General features: G+C 31.8%; 4 protein-coding genes across 9 annotated transcripts; 3 read left to right on the top strand and 1 right to left on the bottom strand.

The window, feature by feature from the left end:
• The first annotated feature begins 1,044 nt into the window (after positions 1-1,044).
• Positions 1,045-4,530, top strand: LOC116348501 (organic cation transporter-like protein). Of its 2 annotated transcripts, none has more exons than XM_031779522.1 (11): positions 1,045-1,979; positions 2,113-2,416; positions 2,480-2,508; positions 2,571-2,635; positions 2,777-2,837; positions 2,900-3,212; positions 3,308-3,336; positions 3,418-3,699; positions 3,766-3,997; positions 4,063-4,210; positions 4,291-4,530. In XM_031779522.1, exons 1-11 carry the CDS (start codon positions 1,817-1,819, stop codon positions 4,390-4,392), a joined length of 1,728 nt encoding a protein of 575 aa, XP_031635382.1. In that variant the 5' UTR covers positions 1,045-1,816; the 3' UTR covers positions 4,393-4,530. The 2 variants fall into 2 exon arrangements, with proteins under 2 accessions (XP_031635382.1, XP_031635381.1); XM_031779521.1 differs by having other exon boundaries at positions 2,041-2,416.
• Positions 4,531-5,114: 584 nt separating this feature from the next.
• LOC116348511 (organic cation transporter-like protein) lies at positions 5,115-9,419 on the top strand. 3 transcript variants are annotated; one of them, XM_031779535.1, is made up of 6 exons: positions 5,115-5,214; positions 7,426-7,589; positions 7,647-7,953; positions 8,012-8,166; positions 8,234-8,860; positions 8,963-9,419. In XM_031779535.1, exons 2-6 carry the CDS (start codon positions 7,445-7,447, stop codon positions 9,328-9,330), a joined length of 1,602 nt encoding a protein of 533 aa, XP_031635395.1. In that variant the 5' UTR covers positions 5,115-5,214; positions 7,426-7,444; the 3' UTR covers positions 9,331-9,419. The 3 variants fall into 3 exon arrangements, with proteins under 3 accessions (XP_031635395.1, XP_031635397.1, XP_031635396.1); XM_031779537.1 differs by lacking the exon at positions 5,115-5,214 and adding an exon at positions 6,719-7,015; XM_031779536.1 differs by lacking the exon at positions 5,115-5,214 and adding an exon at positions 7,055-7,346.
• LOC116348510 (solute carrier family 22 member 8-like) lies at positions 6,370-14,313 on the top strand. 3 transcript variants are annotated; one of them, XM_031779534.1, is made up of 14 exons: positions 6,370-6,683; positions 11,264-11,335; positions 11,452-11,734; positions 11,795-11,987; positions 12,072-12,190; positions 12,269-12,343; positions 12,458-12,488; positions 12,552-12,573; positions 12,673-12,805; positions 12,864-12,992; positions 13,135-13,174; positions 13,239-13,567; positions 13,637-13,771; positions 13,834-14,313. In XM_031779534.1, exons 3-14 carry the CDS (start codon positions 11,575-11,577, stop codon positions 14,226-14,228), a joined length of 1,761 nt encoding a protein of 586 aa, XP_031635394.1. In that variant the 5' UTR covers positions 6,370-6,683; positions 11,264-11,335; positions 11,452-11,574; the 3' UTR covers positions 14,229-14,313. The 3 variants fall into 3 exon arrangements, with proteins under 3 accessions (XP_031635394.1, XP_031635392.1, XP_031635393.1); XM_031779532.1 differs by lacking the exon at positions 11,264-11,335; XM_031779533.1 differs by lacking the exons at positions 6,370-6,683; positions 11,264-11,335 and having other exon boundaries at positions 11,342-11,734.
• Positions 14,314-14,398: 85 nt separating this feature from the next.
• LOC116348495 lies at positions 14,399-16,037 on the bottom strand. Its single transcript, XM_031779517.1, has 2 exons — positions 16,015-16,037; positions 14,399-15,767 (listed from the first exon to the last, which is right to left on the bottom strand). Exon 2 carries the CDS (start codon positions 15,761-15,763, stop codon positions 14,399-14,401), a length of 1,365 nt encoding a protein of 454 aa, XP_031635377.1. The 5' UTR covers positions 15,764-15,767; positions 16,015-16,037.
• Between the last annotated feature and the right edge of the window lie 2,758 nt (positions 16,038-18,795).

The raw sequence follows: 18,795 nt of genomic DNA, 5'->3' as shown, positions 1-18,795 counted from the left end.
CGCCGAATGGTATATGAATATAGCCATCCAATGAGAATGAAAACATACTTAAAGACATTTAATTTTGAATGAATATTCTTTCTCGCTCGGTAGATTTGAATTTTGAAATGTTACCAGTAGTTTGTCCTTCATTTTCAGAATCAAAAGGCAACAAGAATATAAATAACGAACATTAAATTCTATCCTAGATCAAGCGTTAGTTTACCACCACCAGAGCTGGATGTTTTTTTAAACATCGTGGTGCGAAAATAGCTTCTTTTAGTAAGTTTTTAATCCCACACTGCTAACATTCGGCTAAAAAAAATCCAAAATAATAAATATTCAATACTTTTTTCTATAACAGAGGAATGCAAGATAAACGGACGTTATAATAACTTAATAAGTCTCGTGCTGCATAAGTTAATATGTTTTATTTAATTGAGATATACAAAGGTCGTGCTATATTTTGTTACACAGAAACCTTTGTATGTTCAAATTGCATCCGAAATTTGAATATTTGCGTTAAAAAAATGATTCACGTTAAAACCGAAAAATGCGCCACTATAAAATCACGTGAGGTAAATATTCGTGACAGTAAAGAGATAAGATGCCAATAATTTACAATGAACTCACTTAAGACTCTTGAAATCTTGAAATGTTTTTCTACAAATTTATACTCACGTACATGCTCAAATAAAACATGTTCAATTTTGAATTGATCTTATTTTACAGCATCTTACGCTTTGGCATACCTTAGCCGAATAACGTGTAAGTGCTTGAAAATATGTAACAAAGCCGAACAAAGCGTTGTCATTGTCAGATGGTTTGGAACTTATCATACGGCTAGGTAAATAATCGTACTGTAAAATAAACGGTAAGTGATACATTTTTGGGATAAAAGATCAATGTAAGACGTGAAATTCGCAAAATTTCTATAGACAAAAGCTTTATTATTATATAGTTATTTATGTCGTATATGCTATCTAATTTTATCGATAGTTAGACATTGTTTTTTTTTTTCAACCTTTAATTTACCTTGTGTGAATGGGTTACTTCAGACAAAAATGCTTCAGTCTAACAGCAGCAAGCGGTGCGAACAGATCGTTGTGGGTTATACTCGAATAAACACTCAACAAGAATACGCGTTTAGACAACAACAAAACCTGGATTAATTAACAAACCTAGAATAATCGCTTTTTTAAAAGAAAAAACACTTTGCTGCTTCAAAACAAACAAATTCAAACAGATCGACGATGTGAACGAATCTCTATAGTGGACAAAGCTAATTTTTTGTAACATCTGTTGTAATTAGCATTTTATTCAATCGTTCGTTTCCAAAATGAAATAAAACAAAAACGACGAAATGTTGATTTATGATAAAATCAATGGCGACAATGTGTGTTTGTGTTTGAAAAAAAAAATGTCGATCGATCAATAAAATCTAATTAGCAAATGATAATTTCAATTTTCATACAATATCACACCTCATTCAGTAGTTTACTTATTTGCAATTTTATCAGAATCGCAATTTAAATCAACATTTGCGCAATGATCGGTAAATAAAAGCCAAACCAAGAAACAAAATTCGGTCAATTTTTTTTATTATACGCCATTGTTTTAACTTGATGTGCACATATTTACTAAAGGTTGTGATTTGTTTGTTGAATAATTCTGTTGAATCGAAAAAGTCAATATTCGAAAACTATAACACATTGGACATAAGTAGCAGTGGAATTCAGTTCGACTTGAATTCTCAATAACGTTGTGATCAGATAAGAAAGTAGTGTGCATTTCGCTAAATTAAACATTCGAAAAGTTTACTTGAACAATTTTTCTCATGGCAACGGCTCCGTCAACGCTTCGTCCACTTCCGCGTGTTGATCCGGTTACAAAGGTGTTGGGTAATTTTGGCAAGTTTCAACTCAGTGCTATGTTAATCATTTTCCTATGTAAGATACCGACGTCATGGTTCATGGCCATTATCATTTTCACTGCGCCAGGTATGTAATTTGGGTAAAATGTCAACTTTATGATCATAAAAATACAAATATTAAATTATAGCACCAAATGCGGGTGACTTTTTTTGCACACCCCCCGAATCCTTACCAATCGAATATCAATCTGATTGGATAGCTCGAGCACATCCACATAAATTAGATAAGCACAATCGTACTTTCGTTGATTATTGCGAAGTATTTACTGAATTGTGGAATAGTCCGTTGGAGTATTTTAATACACCGAACCAAACGAGTTTAATCGAAACGAAAAACTTTACTACAATGAAATGCACACATTTTACATTTAAACCCGAATATCATTCGCTAGTGGCGGATTTCAAACTCATTTGCGGCCGAGAATTACTGCTGCCACTTTCACAGTGCTTTCATATTTTTGGATTACTAGTTGGCGGTATCGTTGCCTATTTTTTACTGAAACAGTGAGTTTCTTGTTATATGTTCACCTTCAACTCATTTAATAAGTGGTATATCTCTATTTTCAGTATAAGCCCGAAAAATCTGATGATTATAGGTAATTTTTTTTTTATAATTTAAATGTTAGTTGACCTACTATAACGTTTTGTATTTATGAAGGAGTTTCGGCACAGATCATTTTCGGCAATTTAATTGGCTTCATTCGCACCTATGAATTTCATATTGTAAGTCATTTTAACTTTTTATAAAGAACGAATTCCATGTCGCAGACATAAAAAAAAATCTATTTGAACTATTTTGTTTGTCTTATAAAGCCCGATCGACAGTGTTTAATGAACATTTGATACATTTTAATGAAATTACAGCTTCTTCGGGCACTTACAGCCGCATCATGCGCGCTCATGTATAATTCTGGATCAGTCATTTGTGAGAAGCATCATATATTACTTCAAACTATTTTATATAAAGTATTTATTATTTGTTTCAAGTTACTGACATCACAAATGGACCGGCGAAAACAATTACATTGCTTGTATTTGAATTCTTTTGGTCAATTGGATTGATCATTCTACCCATATTCAATGTGTTCATCGAAGAATGGTCAAAACTGTATATTGCTATCTCGATGCCAACCATTGCATTGATTTTTTTGATAAAGTATCTACCCGATTCTCCGAGATGGATGCTTCGTAAAAATCGTATTGATGAAGCTAGACAAATTCTGATTGAGGGTGGAAATAAAAACAAACGTCGTGTACCAATAAATTTGGAAGAATTACTAAAGTCGGAATTCAACACAGGGTAAGATTTGAGAAGAAATTTGATTCAATTTCGAATTCAAAACGAAACTTTATCGATCAAATGTGAAAATTATATTGCATTATTATTATTTACAGTGCTGCAAATCCACCGCAGGCCAATTGGTGTACGTTATTCATATAAAATAATAATAATTTTGTTATTTTGAATTATTACTTATTTGATTTATATTTTAATGAAATTACAGCTTCGTTATGGGATGGAAAACCATCTCGAATTTATATATTGGCTTTACATTACGCGTGGTCGGTGTACGTGCTAAATTTTAATTGTGTCGTTCTGAACATTCGTGCATTTGGTCGTGATCATCTTTCTATAAACACTGTTGCAATTGCTTTAAGTGAAATTTTTGGCGTATTTATTGGAATTTATATAGTTTTATATACGTCAAGACGATGGCTTTGGAGTGGTTTGGCGGGAATTTGTAGTGGTTGTTTATCATATCTAACTTGGTTCATTCCACAGACATGTAAGAGTAAATGGTATATTCCAATTTGGTTATTTTTAATTTTATTGTCTCTTTTATTTTTGACAGTGAAAGAAACTCATGTCGTTGCTTTAGAAATGGCTCCAACGTTGGCAATCAAAACAACTGTTTCGATTGGGATGTGTGTACTAACGGTTTGCACAGTGGAATTGGTTTGTGCTGAACGAAGAAAGATTCTTATGTTTTCTGCGAATTCTTGGGCTCGGGGCTGGTTTCTATGGGCACCATTTATATTTATGTTGCGAACATATGATGTTGTTTTGCCATTGACCGTTTTCGGGTTCGTTTTTCGTTTTCGTTCATTTTAAAAATGTGGAAAATAATTTTCAATTCTTTACATTACAGTGCATTAAACGTTATCGGCGGTTTATTAATGGTTGTGGTTCATCAAAATCAATACAAAGCATATTTGGAAGATTGCGAACAACGTATGCAAGCTATGCAAAAAGCAGTGCGAACCATTTCAAATGCCGGCTTGGACTGGATCAAGAGCGTACGACGTTTTTTTATTATTAATTATTTTTTAGATTATTTGTTTGATCCTTTTCATTCATTCCATTCTTTCACCTTCAGGTACGAAGGAGTTCTGTTTACGATATCGAAGAAGTGCGGAGAAAATCTATTTACGATGCTGAAGAAAAAACCTGCTATGATCAAAGTCCAAACAGACAATAACGAATGAACGAAAGGGGTTTCTTCTTTTATTTAGAATTGAAAATGTTTTCTTGATTAGTTTAATTAAATGAATATATATACTTATATTTGCAATTATATTTATTTTTCGAAAGCTGCTGGTCAGCTTTCAAATCAATGCACCGCAAATTATTTAATAAAACCGAATAGATGAAAATTCTGGTTTCTGTCGTATCTAGAACTCTTGCATCTCCATTGAGCGAATTGGCCCATATTTCATTATTGATATTGATTTAAAAAAAAGTTGTTGAATGACTCCTTTGGATCTTGCCTTAGAGCGAACCAATGAGAGGATGTGAAGACTTCAAGTCTCTTTGAGCCGACGGTGGCGCACCGAATTTCAAAGGGGACGTCAATGTAATTTTACAACTCGAATCGAAACTAAACAGCGCGCCAATTTTAAAATTTGCTGTCATTTCCTCCCATTGGAGCGAACATTAAAAAAAAAAAGAATGATGTCAACAATCTCCATTCATTATCGTTGACATAAAATTTATATACATTTCGATCGATTCGTCGGCGCTAAAATGGCAATAGATGGAACAAAGATACAAACAAAACAGTTCCTTATTCGATTTTGAACAAAAACAATAGCATCATTTTGATGGTTGCGCGTGTCAATTAGAATTGATTAAATTTTATTGCTATTTATTATTATTTTTCTTTTGTCGCATGTAAGCAACTCATTTCCAGTTCAGTTGGCCGCCATTCTTTCATCAATCAAATAGCATCTTGATTTCGAGGCATCGTACATTTTGAGTTACACAAAATCTCGATGTTTTAAGAATTACTACATTTTCATAGGTAAAACAATAGTGCATCTTATAGTGGAAATTAGTTTTATTCAAAAAAGATTCTGTCGTATTTTTGTTCAATTCTCGTGAAATTATTTCTGAGATTTTTTTTGCAAATACTCAATTTTGTACGGATTTTCACTTTTTGGATAGATCATTTCACACACGAATATATTTGGCGTCTTAATTGTGCCTGTTTTTATCAATTAAAAGAAATATATCATATAAACGTCATCAATTCTAGTCATATGCTCTAGCATATGCTAAACCAGCTGTAGCACCGTGATGTTTTACAAAATAATTTTGGGCAATGTGCCAATTCTTATATACTTCGAATTTTTTTTTTCTACACAAAGAGATTTTCTATTCCCTTGTGAAAAAAAATGACTGACTATATATTAAGTCAATTTTAATCACTTTTATTCGGTTAAAATTACCAATAGATGATTGAAATCAAATATAGTCGGCTATGTTTCAGAGTTAACTAAAAGTGATTATAGTCAACATAGTTGACAAAAGTCAATTTCATATATTTATAGTTAACCGTAGTTAACTATGATCACAATCGACATTTCTCAACTCAAGTTACATGAAGACGCATATAGTCACTTATAGTTAACTTTAGCTGGCTGAAATATCAGCCATTTTCGTCCCAAATTAGTCAATTTATAGTCGGCTATGAAGTCGAAATATTTCCACAAGGGTTTCTAATATATTCTTCAATCAGTGACAGCATCGATTTTCGTAGTCCATACACAGAAGTATTCAGTTTCAATTGATTGAAAAACAGAACACGATTTTCGCACAAATATAAATTGTATTGACTTTGACATTGAGAGTACATAAAGTCGCATAAATATATTTTGTCACGGAAAATCAAGAGCACCTCTCAAAATTTACGTTGTAATTTAAAATAGATTGAAATAATGCCGAGACAGTCAATTGTTTGAGTATATTGACTGTCTCGGCATTATTTCAATCTACTAATACTACAACAGTCGTCCGGTACCATAATGTTGTAATTCAAAGTTTTTTCAGAATAAGCAGCTATATTTCAAATTTAATCAACACGTTGCAAAATCAAATTGTATACCAAGATATTGACTAAATTTCAAGCATGAAAAGAGTTTATGTATACACAAATTCTGACGACATATGTTGGTTTCGCTATGTCGTCGAAACTTTCGACTCATTTCCTCATTTTCTTGAGCCAAATTGCAAATCTTTTGACTTGAACACATTCAGTTAGTGTTTGGTTTGTGATGTATTCTGTCTATCCGCGGTTGAAAATAATTCATCACACAATTACTTCCTAATCTATAGATTAAGATATTTTGATAAATAAGGAAAACTTATAATTCACGGTACTATAATCACTCAACGTGAAACGAAACACTTTATAACGAAAAGAATACTTATTGAAATACATTATTCAAAACGGCGACGGCGATATCAAACCACGATATCTCTGAATTGAAGGTAATTCATGCAAGATTTTTTCAGTGAGAAAAAAATTCAAGTTCAGTGCTCTTCAATCAGAAATGTGCATGAGGCGCTAATATGGCTAATTAGTTGAATTTATTGTGAAATTTGTCATGTTGTTATTTGTGTTAAATTACTAATTTTTTGAAGAAGATTGCAAAAGAGTGTGCTGCACTTTAATTAGAACTACAAAGTGGAGTTAATATAACATAAATTAGTACATGATTAATCAAGAAAAATTTGTACGAAATTGTGTATTGCAATCGACTAAAATGTGTTTATTTCTTTCGCCACGACCAACGAAGTAAAGCAACCAAGAAAAACTTATGGTAAAATCTGTTCGATGTGTTGTAAAATGTGTTCACGAAATTTCAATTTGAGTTTGGCATGAAAAAAATGATAGCAAGTAACAAAAAGAATCGGAATAAATGACCTATAACTTCAATGTTTAAATTCAAACAATATTACTGTGTTTGTAAAAATGTTTAAATCACGCAATTTGCAATTACAATTTTTTTTCACTTTGTTATTTATACGAAAGAATTTTAATAGCAAATAAACTTTTATCTCTGAGTTAATTAAAATAAAGTCAATAGAGACCGAGCTTATATACCGCTTGGAACCCAATCCGTACAAAAAAATATGGGATTTGAACAAAATGTACGATACAATGCTTCCTTATCTTTCTATTATATTTTTTGATTTTGTTTGTTGGATTCGTTTTTTTTTTGCAAAGCAGTGCTTGAAATTTGCTCGAAATGTGCTCCGTTGTTTTACAATCAGAAACACAATCGAAACCAAACTATTCGATCAACGATTTAATTGGCGAATGGGGACTATGGCAGCAACGTAGCGTTTTATTTATATTTTTGTGCAAACTACCTGCCGCCTGGTTTATGGCTTGTAAAAAAAATTTAATCAATATCCAACCCAAATATTTAGTTTTACGAATTTTTTTAGGTATAATATTCACTGCTCCATTTGCGGAAAATGGTGAATATCACTGCCAACAGGAGAATTACACTCGCCTCGGTGAGATTGATCGAATTGATTTTTGCCGTGTTGACGTTAACCAGACGGTCACTATACCACCACAATCATCGCATACCGACCAATGTGAAAAATTTACTCATCATTCCATTTTCAATTCACTTGTCACTCAGTTTGATTTGGTTTGTTCACGACGTAATTTGATTGCAATTACACAGTTTTTTCATTTGTTGGGAGTCTTATGTGGAGGAATTCTTGCAAACGAATTATTGGTTTTGTGAGTTCCAAAGTTTATCGATTGATTTGTAAACTAATACATTTTCTTTTTTGAATAGCGTTAGCCCTAAAAATGTTTTTCTCATTGGGATTATCAGTCAAATCATTTGCGGATGTTTAACGGGACTTGTAAATAATTTCAAATTGCACGTATTTTTTCGTTGTCTTACGGCCATTTGCTGTTGTCAAATGTACACGGCAGGTGGAATCATTTGTGAGTACTGTTGGGCGACATTGAGTTTGTTTTGTTTTTAATTTGCATGTATTGTGTTAAATATTAGTTTCAGACATATGCGGTGGAAAATATCGGAAGTCAGTGTGCGTTTTGTTTGAATCATTTTGGGGCTTAGGCATAATATTGTTGCCAATTGTAAGTCTAGTGCCAGCATGGTCTTGGTCTTCCATTTATTTGGCGATCTCACTACCGACTGTTGCATATATTTTGATATGGTTTTGGATACCAGACTCAGTGAGCTGGCTTTTGAGACATGCCAAATTGGCTCCCGCAAAAAATAACATTTTCTATGCAATCCAAGTGAACAAAAGAACGTCCCATTTACCATCGAATTTGGACAGTTTTCTACAGCATAAAGCATACATTTATTCAAAAGAGCCCAAAACAGACAACTGGACATCTCTTTGGTCAACAAAAATGCAATTTATTTTGATGTTCGCCTTACATATTGCATGGGCTGTTGATGTAACAAATTATAACGGAATGCTGTTGAATATTCGCGCTTTCGGCCGAAAATATCTTATTATAAATACAATTGCGATGGGAATTTGTGAGCTGATCGGCGTGTTCGCCGCATGGTTTATTGTTATGAACGCACATAAAAATAAATTTCTTTATTCTGGTTTATTTAATATCGTTGCTGGCATTCTGAGTTTCATATTCCCTAGTACACGTAAGTAATACTTGCATGTCAAACGATTTCATTCACACTAAAATTCACCTTCATTCAATTTTTTTTTTCAATTTACATTACACATCAATAAATTGCGAACAGTTTCGGGAATAGACGTAGCGTTTGGGATGACATTGGCAATGATTTCAAAAATAGCAACAACTTGTTCACAGGCTGTTTTATATACGTGTACAGCTGAATTACTGCCAGCGCCAAAGCGAAATATTTGTATGTTTTCATGTGTGGTTTGGGCTCGTACTTGTCTTTTAACCGCACCATTTATTTGTACACTTACATTTGTACATAACCTTTTCCCACTAGCAGCGTTTGGGTTTATTGAAATTTGCGGTGGAATTTGTTCGTGTATTGTCGATCGCATACACAATACACCGAGAGCAACGATCGATAAAAACTCAAACGAAGTTTTAAAAAACATAGATAACTCACTAGTTACAACAACCCATATGTGAGCATCTTTATACATAGACGTATTTTTTTGTGATTATAGATTAAGTTAGAATATTAAATAATAATAATGAAATCTGGACCAATAACAATCATTCGCCATGATGTTGATTGTAATAACAAAATAATTAATAAAAAAAATTTAAAAATTGTAATACAATATTTTTATTAAAAATTTAATTCCCTTTAACCATTGAACGTTGTTAAAGCATATATTATATTGGTTTGTTTTTACTCATTTCATATAATTGGCAAATCGATAAATTAAGAACAATCTGTTTTTTTTAGAAAGTTAAACAAAAAACTTTTTGTACAATAATAAAAATTATGATTTTCACTAAGCTTTACAAAATAATTCAATACAGTGAGGAAAATATTGAGGAAAATCATTTCAGATAATCAAATAAATGTTACATCGAAATATGACATTTTAATAACAATTATGACTGCACCGTACACCGATCATTCCCCTAGCCAAAATTTCCTCTTTTCGATTAGAAGACATTTTGATTAAAAAACAAATATTTATTTACTTTAAGACGTTTTTCGACGTTTTAGGCTCGCTTCTCTTGCTATGTGCCGATAGGAAGTTTATCAGTAATATATGAATATTTGACAAACACGATTCGAACCATTTTAGCACCTGTTTAATCAATCCCATAATATCGTTTGCAATTCTGGCTAAATAATATTTCTTATGTTACCTGCCACAAACATAACTTATGATACTGATAAATATGATGCCAAAATATGATGCCATGTTTGTGTGGGATCTGAAATACTAGAGAGATGTTTGATATATCAGTTGACTTTATATTTATTCTTCTAATTGAATGAATTTTCTCGAAAAATCGGAAAAAGTGAAAATCAATAAAAAGCCATAAGTTTCTCACCTCACAGCCACAGCAAATAGAAAGAGTTGAAAAGTTCGGAGGAAGAGCAAAATCAATTTTTTTTTATTTTGCAGAAAACGTACACTATTTTGTTAACCCTACACTAAATATGAGCCAAAATAATTTCCCAGATGTATAGAACACGCACATATCGTCGCCAGATTAATAGAAAGACATCATCATAAAATATCGCATGTGATTTTGTTTAGCAATTATTCAGTATTAATTAGTTTAACGTTAATATTAAAATATAATGAAAAATGAGAATGAATGATAAAAAGTTAACCGAATTTCAAAAAATGTTGGAAATTTTCTATAAATTTCATTCTAAAATTTAACATTTTTAGAAAAATATCATTATTCTTCAATTTATTAACTCGAGTTTATCAAAGTTTTCATTGAAACAAAAGCTGAGATCGCGAAATACCATAGAAAATAAAGTATAATACTTACTAAATTCACATAAAATATTGTTTTCTATTTAATGTATTTGAAATTGATTTTCCAAAACAAATATTTTGCGATTGTTATGAATTTTTTTATCGATATTTTATATATTTTTTTTATATTTTTTTATCGATATTTTTTTATTTTATCTTGGATTAACCAATTGTCAATAACAGAATAACCAGTTCTTATTCAGTTTGCTTGTAACTCATAGAAAAAAGCATTTAAATTGGATAATTTGAATCATTTCGCTAAGTGATTCAATTTTGCTTTATCAATATTAGAATTGATAATCATGTTGACGACAATAGAGACGATTTCTACGTAGAAGTACCTCTCTCTTCTACACAATACATTGGAGTTTTTTTGGCTAATTACTAAAACAAACAAGCAAATAGCATTTATAAGGTAGATGTTATTCGCTGTCCCACCACTCGCAGAACAATCTCGTTCGTCGTCTCATTTCTTTTGTATATGTATATCTCAACAGTCAGAAAAATTAGAAAATAGTAGGGTTTTTATTTTCTATTTAATATTGTTTAATTAGAGAGTTTTAGTTGAATTTTGATAGTCATGCAATTTGTGTGCTAATTTTTAGTTCCTATTTCCACTGTTGAAAGTGCTATTAAAAGTGCGATGATGCGTGTTTGACGTGTTTTTCAGTTGCAAGGTACTGAGAATGAGAATTTTAACTGAAAACAAAGGTTTCGAACAAAAAAAATAATAATTCGGTCGTAATAAGAAATCAAAGTAATGAAATGTTTCCTTGAATTTGGACAAATATAGAGAAATTCAGACTTGAAAGAAACCTGTGATATTTGTGTAAAGGAACCACTGAATTTGGCTCAATGCCAGGACGGCAACGAAAGAATCAAACATTTTCAGTCGATCGAGAGGACAGAAGAAAAAATGGAAAATGTCATGAAATCAAATAATTTTGATATTATTGGAGAAATCAATGGAAACTTTGGAAAGTGGCAGATGCGCACGGTCTTATTAATTTTCCTAACAAAAATCCCTTCAGCGTGGTTTATGGCTGTGATCATTTTTTCGGCGCCAGCACCACGAGGTAGATTGTTTAATTTTCAGTATAATTTAATATAAATTTATTATAAATTTTTTCTTTTAGATGGAGAGTTTTTCTGCCATCCTTCGGTGAAAGTTTTAAATTCACATACACAAGAAAAGTTTGAACGGATGCTTGACTTTAATAAGACCGCTTGGATTTCAATGATGCATCCAACGACGGATTCGGATAACGATGGAACCAATAAAATCGATTTTTGTAATATATACGCTGACGCTCATAAAGTTTCCGAAATGTATTTTTATTTTCCGAAGTATATTTTTATTACTTCCATCACTTACTGATTAATTTCCATTCTTTTCTATGTAATCAACTCTAGGTATTTTCACTCGTTGTCCTCAATTACAGAAGATTGGATTTCACCCAATCGAAATGACAGCGTTATTGTGCCATGCAAACGATTTTATCATCATACAGACTTTTCAACACTTGTAACAGGTAATTTGTACAGATGTTCAAAATAATTTATTCATTAAATTTTATTTTTTCATCCTCTTTCGTTTTCTTATAAAATAGACTATAATTTGGTTTGCAACAAAGACATTCTAATTGCTAGCACCCAATTTTTTCATTTGTTTGGTGTATTAACAGGTATTTATTTACTTTTTTCCTAAATTTCTTGAATTTTTGAAAGATCATTTTAAATTTTCTATTTTTTTCTATTTTAATTTTTTTTTTCATTTTTTTTTTAATTTTATTTTTCAGGAGGATTGTTAGCAACTTATTTATTAAAACAGTAAGTTTTCTTATCTTTTCGATTATTTTTTCAACGCAATTCTAAATTTTATTTATTTATTAGTTTTAGTCCCAAAAGTGTTATGGTACGTATAATACAAAGTGACGCTTCAATTCGTCGATAGAAAATTCATACAAAACTCGTATTTTCAAAACTCGATTTTTAAGAGAATGTAATTTTTTAGCTTTTCGGCATGATCACTCAGATTTTTTGTGGCAGTATGACGGGCCTAGTTGACTCGTATGAGTTGCATGTCTTTTTTCGTTGTCTGTCAGCCATTTGTTGTTGTCAAATGTACACGGCTGGAGGAATGATTTGTAAGTTTTTGGCTGAATTTAAAGTTGAAAACATTTGTATTTCAATTTTTACTCTTAGTTTCAGATATTACATCGGGCAAACAAAAAACAATAGTGGTTACACTTTTTGAGCAATTTTGGTCAATTGGCGTAATTCTTTTGCCGTTACTAGCTCATCTTGTTAAAAGCTGGTCACATTTATATTTGGGTAATTTTTTTAAAGACTAGATTCTATAAATCTACAATTTACCATTGAAACGTTAATAATTCTAAACAAATAACAATCAGCAACATAGATATTACTAAAGAAAATTTATAAAAATAAATAATGAATAATAATATATTTATAGCAATCAGTTGGCCAACAGTAGTTTTAATCATATTATGGAGGTAAATATTAATGAACATTTCATTGCTCAATAAACTTGTATAAGTTTTTTTTTCCGTTTCGTAGATGGATTCCAAATTCACCCCGATGGTTGCTTGCAAACGGTCGCATTGATGAAGTCAGAGATATTCTTATTGAATCGGCTATTGTTAATGATCGTAAAAATGTTTTGCCATCAAATTTAGAGTTTCTACTTCGGCAGCAAGCATACAATATGCAAAATCAACTACCTCCAGCTGGATGGTGGACTCTTTGGAAAGGACCAACTGCTTCTTTTCGGAACATGGTCTGTGTACATATTTGCTGGTCCATTTATATCATAACATATTATGGAATGCTTTTGAATATTCGATCATTTAGTAGAGAGCATTTGGAAATTAATACAATGATTGCAGGTATTGCGATGTTATAAAAATTATTTACGGTTTGCTCACAGTTTAATCATTATTTAAAAAAAAAACCAGGTTGCTGTGAGATTCTCGGTGTATTTGTTGGATTAATTTTAATTTTGTACACAAGAAGAAAATGGCTCTACACAGGATTATTTAATATCATTGCTGGATTGATTGCTTACAGCGCTTGGCTCATTCCATTAGATAGTATGTTTTCTGCTTCTTTCTTTATTATTTAAAAGAAATTACCTTCTTAATTTTTTTTTTAGTTGAAGTCAATTTAAGAGTGTCACTTTTGATGTTATCATCTATGGTTTCAAAAGCCGCCATTTCCTGTACGCTTGCAATTTTAACTACATGCACTACTGAACTGGTTTCTGAAAATCAAAAGAAAATCTGTGCTTTTTCAACAATCGTTTATGCGCGGATTTTTTTGCTCTCTGCTCCGTTTATCGGCGCTACTATTGTGTTTGGTCAACTCATACCACAGACATCGTTTACAACCCTATCAATTTTCGGTGGAATTTTAAGCACATTAATTAGTAGTCCCCGAACATTAAACACACCAGTTAAGCATTCAAATTTCTCAAAAGAAATTTTTCCAGAAATATACACAATTAAAAATTTTGACAGCCTAAGCACAACGGACAAGCCCAAAGGTTGAATGTGAAGAGTCGCTGCAGTGATTAAGAGACAATTTAAAATGTTACACTATTTATTTATGCATAGAAATAAAAATGTGATAATCATCTATCTATTTATTTATTTATTTGCATAAATACAATGAAAAAGGATATCAATGAGTTTTTTAGATGATAATATCACAAGAAAATATCAACAAACTTGACGTTTCAATAAAACATTTTTCTTTCGGTCCACGGCACCCTGCCATTTGTCATTTTTGTCCAGACCTTGCATTATATGACTTAAACTAAATTGAGTATCAGCTCTGCAGCGGAATAGTGTGAGCATGGGGCATGTGTTGAGAAAAATCGCAGCATCATTAGTAGAAAATGTGCATTTATCAGCTTTGAATTCTGTTATTTGTGGCAATGACTCAGCAAATGACCATACACCGCCGTGAATTAAAAACGAGCCCGTAAGCACCGACATTTCCAATGGTAATGAAAGCTGTAATTTTTTCAATGAATGCTCACTAAAAAATGTATCGCATCCATATATGCCTTTGGCAACTACATGTACATTTTCAAGGCGATCAAATGTGAATGGAATCCTACCGATTACATCAGGCACGATAATTTCGAAATATTTGACGTTTTTCAGATGCATTTTCAGATCATCGTTGTAAAAATCGCATTTTTTGTCCGTTTCAACTACAAGCTCTTCAAGGTTTTGTAAATATTGACTGGCATTATTAAGAAATACCCCATTAAAACAGTTTTTAAGTCGTAAACTTTGAAGATTTGAATTCAACCGCAGACATGCGAGTACATTTGATTTGTTGAATCCATTTTCTGGATTAATTTCGATCCATAGATGTTTTAAATTGATAAATCGATCTTCGATGCATTTGCTGTGAAGGATTGTGTTGCCGGCTGTGAATTCCAATCGACTCATGCTTGGGAACCATTTGTTAAATTCACACAATTCTTTTGCCAAAGTTGATGCACTGAATATAACCGTTTCAACGTTTGGAAATGGTTTTTGAATGTCGTTGAACACCCATTTGGGAGCATTTTCAAAACTAAGTTTTTTCAGCGATTTGGTACAATATTTACGGATATAGTTGTCCACTTGTTCGCATTGAATTCGTTTGGTGTGGTCGAAATAAATGGCCAGACCGTACAATGAATTTCCAAAATGACGCAAAAGTTTAAGGCATCCGGTTATGTTGTGGACCCAAATGATGTCTTCAGCTATTGAGAACCAACGATATTTCGAACATTCATATGCAACGATTTCCACGAATTTATTTCCATATCTGCGCGAGAATGCCAATTGACAAGCTGATGATAAGCTCAAGTCGGATAGATGTAAGAGTTCGTCTAGCTCCAAATGATTGAATATATGATGAAGACAATCGTTATTTATATCGATGATTTTTGTTGATGGCAACACTTCGACGGCGTTTTCATTCAATGGCACAATTTCTTCGTTCTCTGCAGGTGATGATTTTGAGAGATTTTTTTGATCTTGGTTTGTTTTGACGTTTTTATTTAAATCAACCATTTTTCCCATAAACCTAGAATTGAAGTGAAAATTCAATTAATGCGTTGCAAAATATAAATGAATAATGAGAAAATAAATGAAGTTTTTATCAGTTACATTTATTTGCAAAGAGAAAAGGGCACGAAAACACAAAATCATCGACGTTTATGACGTAAATTTCATCATTTTACACATCAAATGTATTAGCTTCATTTGAAATTTCTGCGGAGTAAAGTAAACTTTGGTTGAAATTGTGTGTGTGTTAAATGTATCCTACATACCTTTCAAAATTATCCCGAATTTGATGTTATGATGATTCACATGGAATGAAAAAAAATAAATTTGATTTTATGAACGATGAAGAACATAGCTAAATGGGAGTAAAAACAAAACTGAGTTGTTTGTTTATCAGTTAATGCGACAGCGATCGTAATTACGCCTGTCACATATTCGAAATGTCAAAAATTGGTGTTATCGCTGTGAATTTTTCACCCTATTTCGGAATAATTTTGATCGAAATGTCTATATTTATGGGGAATACAGTTTGTACATCGCATACAAACGTAGAAAAAATTGCGTACAAAGTGCGTTGAGCAATGACAATTTTTTTGTTGTGACCGGTCCAAGGTTCGTTTTGCGATCCAAGTCATCGGGATACCATGATTTTCTTTCTTTTTGGAGCCTTTTTATAATTCTGAGAAAAGAAATATTTTTTTCTATCATTTCTATGTTATAAACGATGGTTGATCTCACTTGAACTTTTTCAGCATCAAGGATTTAGAGTTTGGATTCTACTCTGAGATCAGCAGTAATTTCAAAATTCAAAACATTGCATTAATTTGAATGTTTGACTAATAAACACTTTGTGAACATTGTAAATGTTTCACAGAGAGAAAAACATTAAGATTTACTACTACATTTTTGAGAAACGTCTAAACACAACCACTGTTGTGCTTTTTCTCACTGAGTAAAAGATCCTTCTATACATGCGCACAGCACACACATTGACAATTGAATAAAAAAAATGAGTGAGAAAAAACACAATAGTGGTTGTGTTTTGACGTTTCTTAAAAATGTAGCAGTAAATCTTAATGTTTTTCTCTATGTGTACTTTTTACACATTTCATTTCATATTTCAAATGTAGTAATAAATATCATTCCATTGGTGTGTGTTCCATTAAAAATCGGTTGAATAGCCGTAAAAGGAAAAAGAACAGTTTTTCGCAGAGCATATACTAAGCATAGATATATATCCTGGATATTTTGTCAGTATCCGATATTCATTGGAGCCAGACTTTGAAATAGAGTAAAAACAATAGAAGTTATTGTTATAGTGATTGTAGTAATGTAAATGGTTTTATACTTAGACCTATAACAATCACTTCTATTGTTTTCACTCCATTATAATGTCTGGCTGCGATAAATATCGGATACTCACAAAATATCCCGGATATATATCTATGCTCAGTATATGTTCTGGTTTTTCGATTAGCTTATTCAATGATTTATTTTATTTGTAGCGGCAAGGAAATATTTGTCAAGACAATTTACGCAGAAGCCCGAGGTGAACCTGAAGAGAGACAGAAACGGGTTGGTTGGGTTATAAAGAATCGTGCGGCCACGGCCAAGTACAGAAAATACTGGTGCGGCAATAGAATCGAGGATGCGTGCAAAAGGCTGGGGCAATTTGAGTGTTGGAATGGTCGCAACGATATTCCTATTAACGAGCCAGAAATTTATAATCGTATTCGTTCTTGGTCAGATAGTCTCTATGATGCTTCATTGAACGAAGACCCCACCGGTGGCTGTGATCATTTTATCAATCCAGACAAAGAAATTAACAATCAAGACCCGGAATGGACAAAAAATGTAAAAAAAATCAGGAAAAATCGACCGTTCTACCGTGGCGATTAACTTATTCAAAATTACTTGTATTCTAGGGGACGGAAACCATTAGCTAGTTTTTTATATTTCAAGTAAAAACTAGGAAAATTAGAAAAAAACTAGCAAAAACTAGAAAAATTAGCAAAAATTAGCAAAAATTATTTGATCCGCCATTTTGATATTCTGCCATGATTTGGTGACCAAATCAATTTTACAAGTCGACTATTGAAAGAAACAGGTACTTTATGCACGATTTTGTGTTAAAAAAGAATAATTAAACTAATTTTCACTATTATAAGTGTATATTTTTTCAAAACACATAAAAATATGTCTGAACAACAAAACGTCAAAATACTTCATTGTGTCAGTACAATCATTTGATTGTCATTTGACAGAACAAAAAACTAGAAAACTAGCAATTTCATAAAGGAATATTAGCATTATTAGATTATTCAAGCAATAAACTAGTAAATTAGCTAAAAACTAGTAAATTAGCTATAAACTAGAAAAACTAGCATTGGTTTCTCTCCCCTAGCTTGTATTCATTTCATTTAATCATGAAATCCATTGTTATCAAAAAAATATTATAATTTGCAATCTTATTTGAAACATTCTGGATTAAATCGCTTGACAAAATCAATTTTTATGTGTTTTATACACCGTAAATGTATTACGCCAATAAATAAAGGAAGCTTATTTTAAACTCAACTAAAACAAAGGGCAGCTCGTCTGTTATTATTTTTATCATGTTTTTTTCCTCTTATTTTTCGTGGCATCAACTGATCTCCACGTTTCCCGCCATTATTGGTGGCATCACTTTATTAATCCAATCTGTTTTTTTTTAATTTCTGGCTTAAATTACAATTTATGAAAGAAATATGAATGGAATTGGCTGTTGATCAATTAAGATCACGCAATCGAAATCAAGCAAGAACCATGCATTAAAGCAGCAGATACCATAATGGTATTGAATTAGTTAAAATTCCAGTCATCAATGTATAGGTGAAGTTCGAACCTCAAAACAATTAAATTACAATGTTCTGAATGAAGATTTGGCGAAAACTTCTATGGAAACTCATTTTGGATTAGATAATAGACGAAATAAATTTTCGAGTTCCCTTTTATCAATGAATAATTCGAATAAAACCAGTCTTTTTTTTCTATTTTCTTTTGAATAT

This window comes from Contarinia nasturtii, unplaced genomic scaffold (genome assembly GCF_009176525.2).
Source record: "Contarinia nasturtii isolate CC-2019 unplaced genomic scaffold, AAFC_CNas_1.1 Cnas_scaffold_2489, whole genome shotgun sequence".
In the NCBI taxonomy this organism is placed as follows: Eukaryota; Metazoa; Arthropoda; class Insecta; order Diptera; family Cecidomyiidae; genus Contarinia; species Contarinia nasturtii.
This window is presented reverse-complemented; position numbering and strand designations above follow the sequence as displayed.

Excerpts from the sequence above, each read along its gene's own strand:
- LOC116348501 (XM_031779521.1), top strand. The coding sequence starts at position 1,817 with ATGGCAACGGCTCCGTCAACGCTTCGTCCACTTCCGCGTGTTGATCCG. Across the intron at positions 3,213-3,307 it reads AAGTCGGAATTCAACACAGG|TGCTGCAAATCCACCGCAGG; the intron begins GTAAGATTTGAG and ends TATTATTTACAG. Across the intron at positions 3,700-3,765 it reads TTGGTTCATTCCACAGACAT|TGAAAGAAACTCATGTCGTT; the intron begins GTAAGAGTAAAT and ends TATTTTTGACAG.
- LOC116348511 (XM_031779535.1), top strand. The coding sequence starts at position 7,445 with ATGTGCTCCGTTGTTTTACAATCAGAAACACAATCGAAACCAAACTAT. Across the intron at positions 8,167-8,233 it reads CACGGCAGGTGGAATCATTT|TTTCAGACATATGCGGTGGA; the intron begins GTGAGTACTGTT and ends GTTAAATATTAG. Across the intron at positions 8,861-8,962 it reads TTTCATATTCCCTAGTACAC|TTTCGGGAATAGACGTAGCG; the intron begins GTAAGTAATACT and ends AATTGCGAACAG.
- LOC116348510 (XM_031779532.1), top strand. The coding sequence starts at position 11,575 with ATGGAAAATGTCATGAAATCAAATAATTTTGATATTATTGGAGAAATC. Across the intron at positions 11,735-11,794 it reads TTCGGCGCCAGCACCACGAG|ATGGAGAGTTTTTCTGCCAT; the intron begins GTAGATTGTTTA and ends TTTTTCTTTTAG. Across the intron at positions 12,574-12,672 it reads TTAGTCCCAAAAGTGTTATG|CTTTTCGGCATGATCACTCA; the intron begins GTACGTATAATA and ends GTAATTTTTTAG.
- LOC116348495 (XM_031779517.1), bottom strand. The coding sequence starts at position 15,763 with ATGGGAAAAATGGTTGATTTAAATAAAAACGTCAAAACAAACCAAGAT.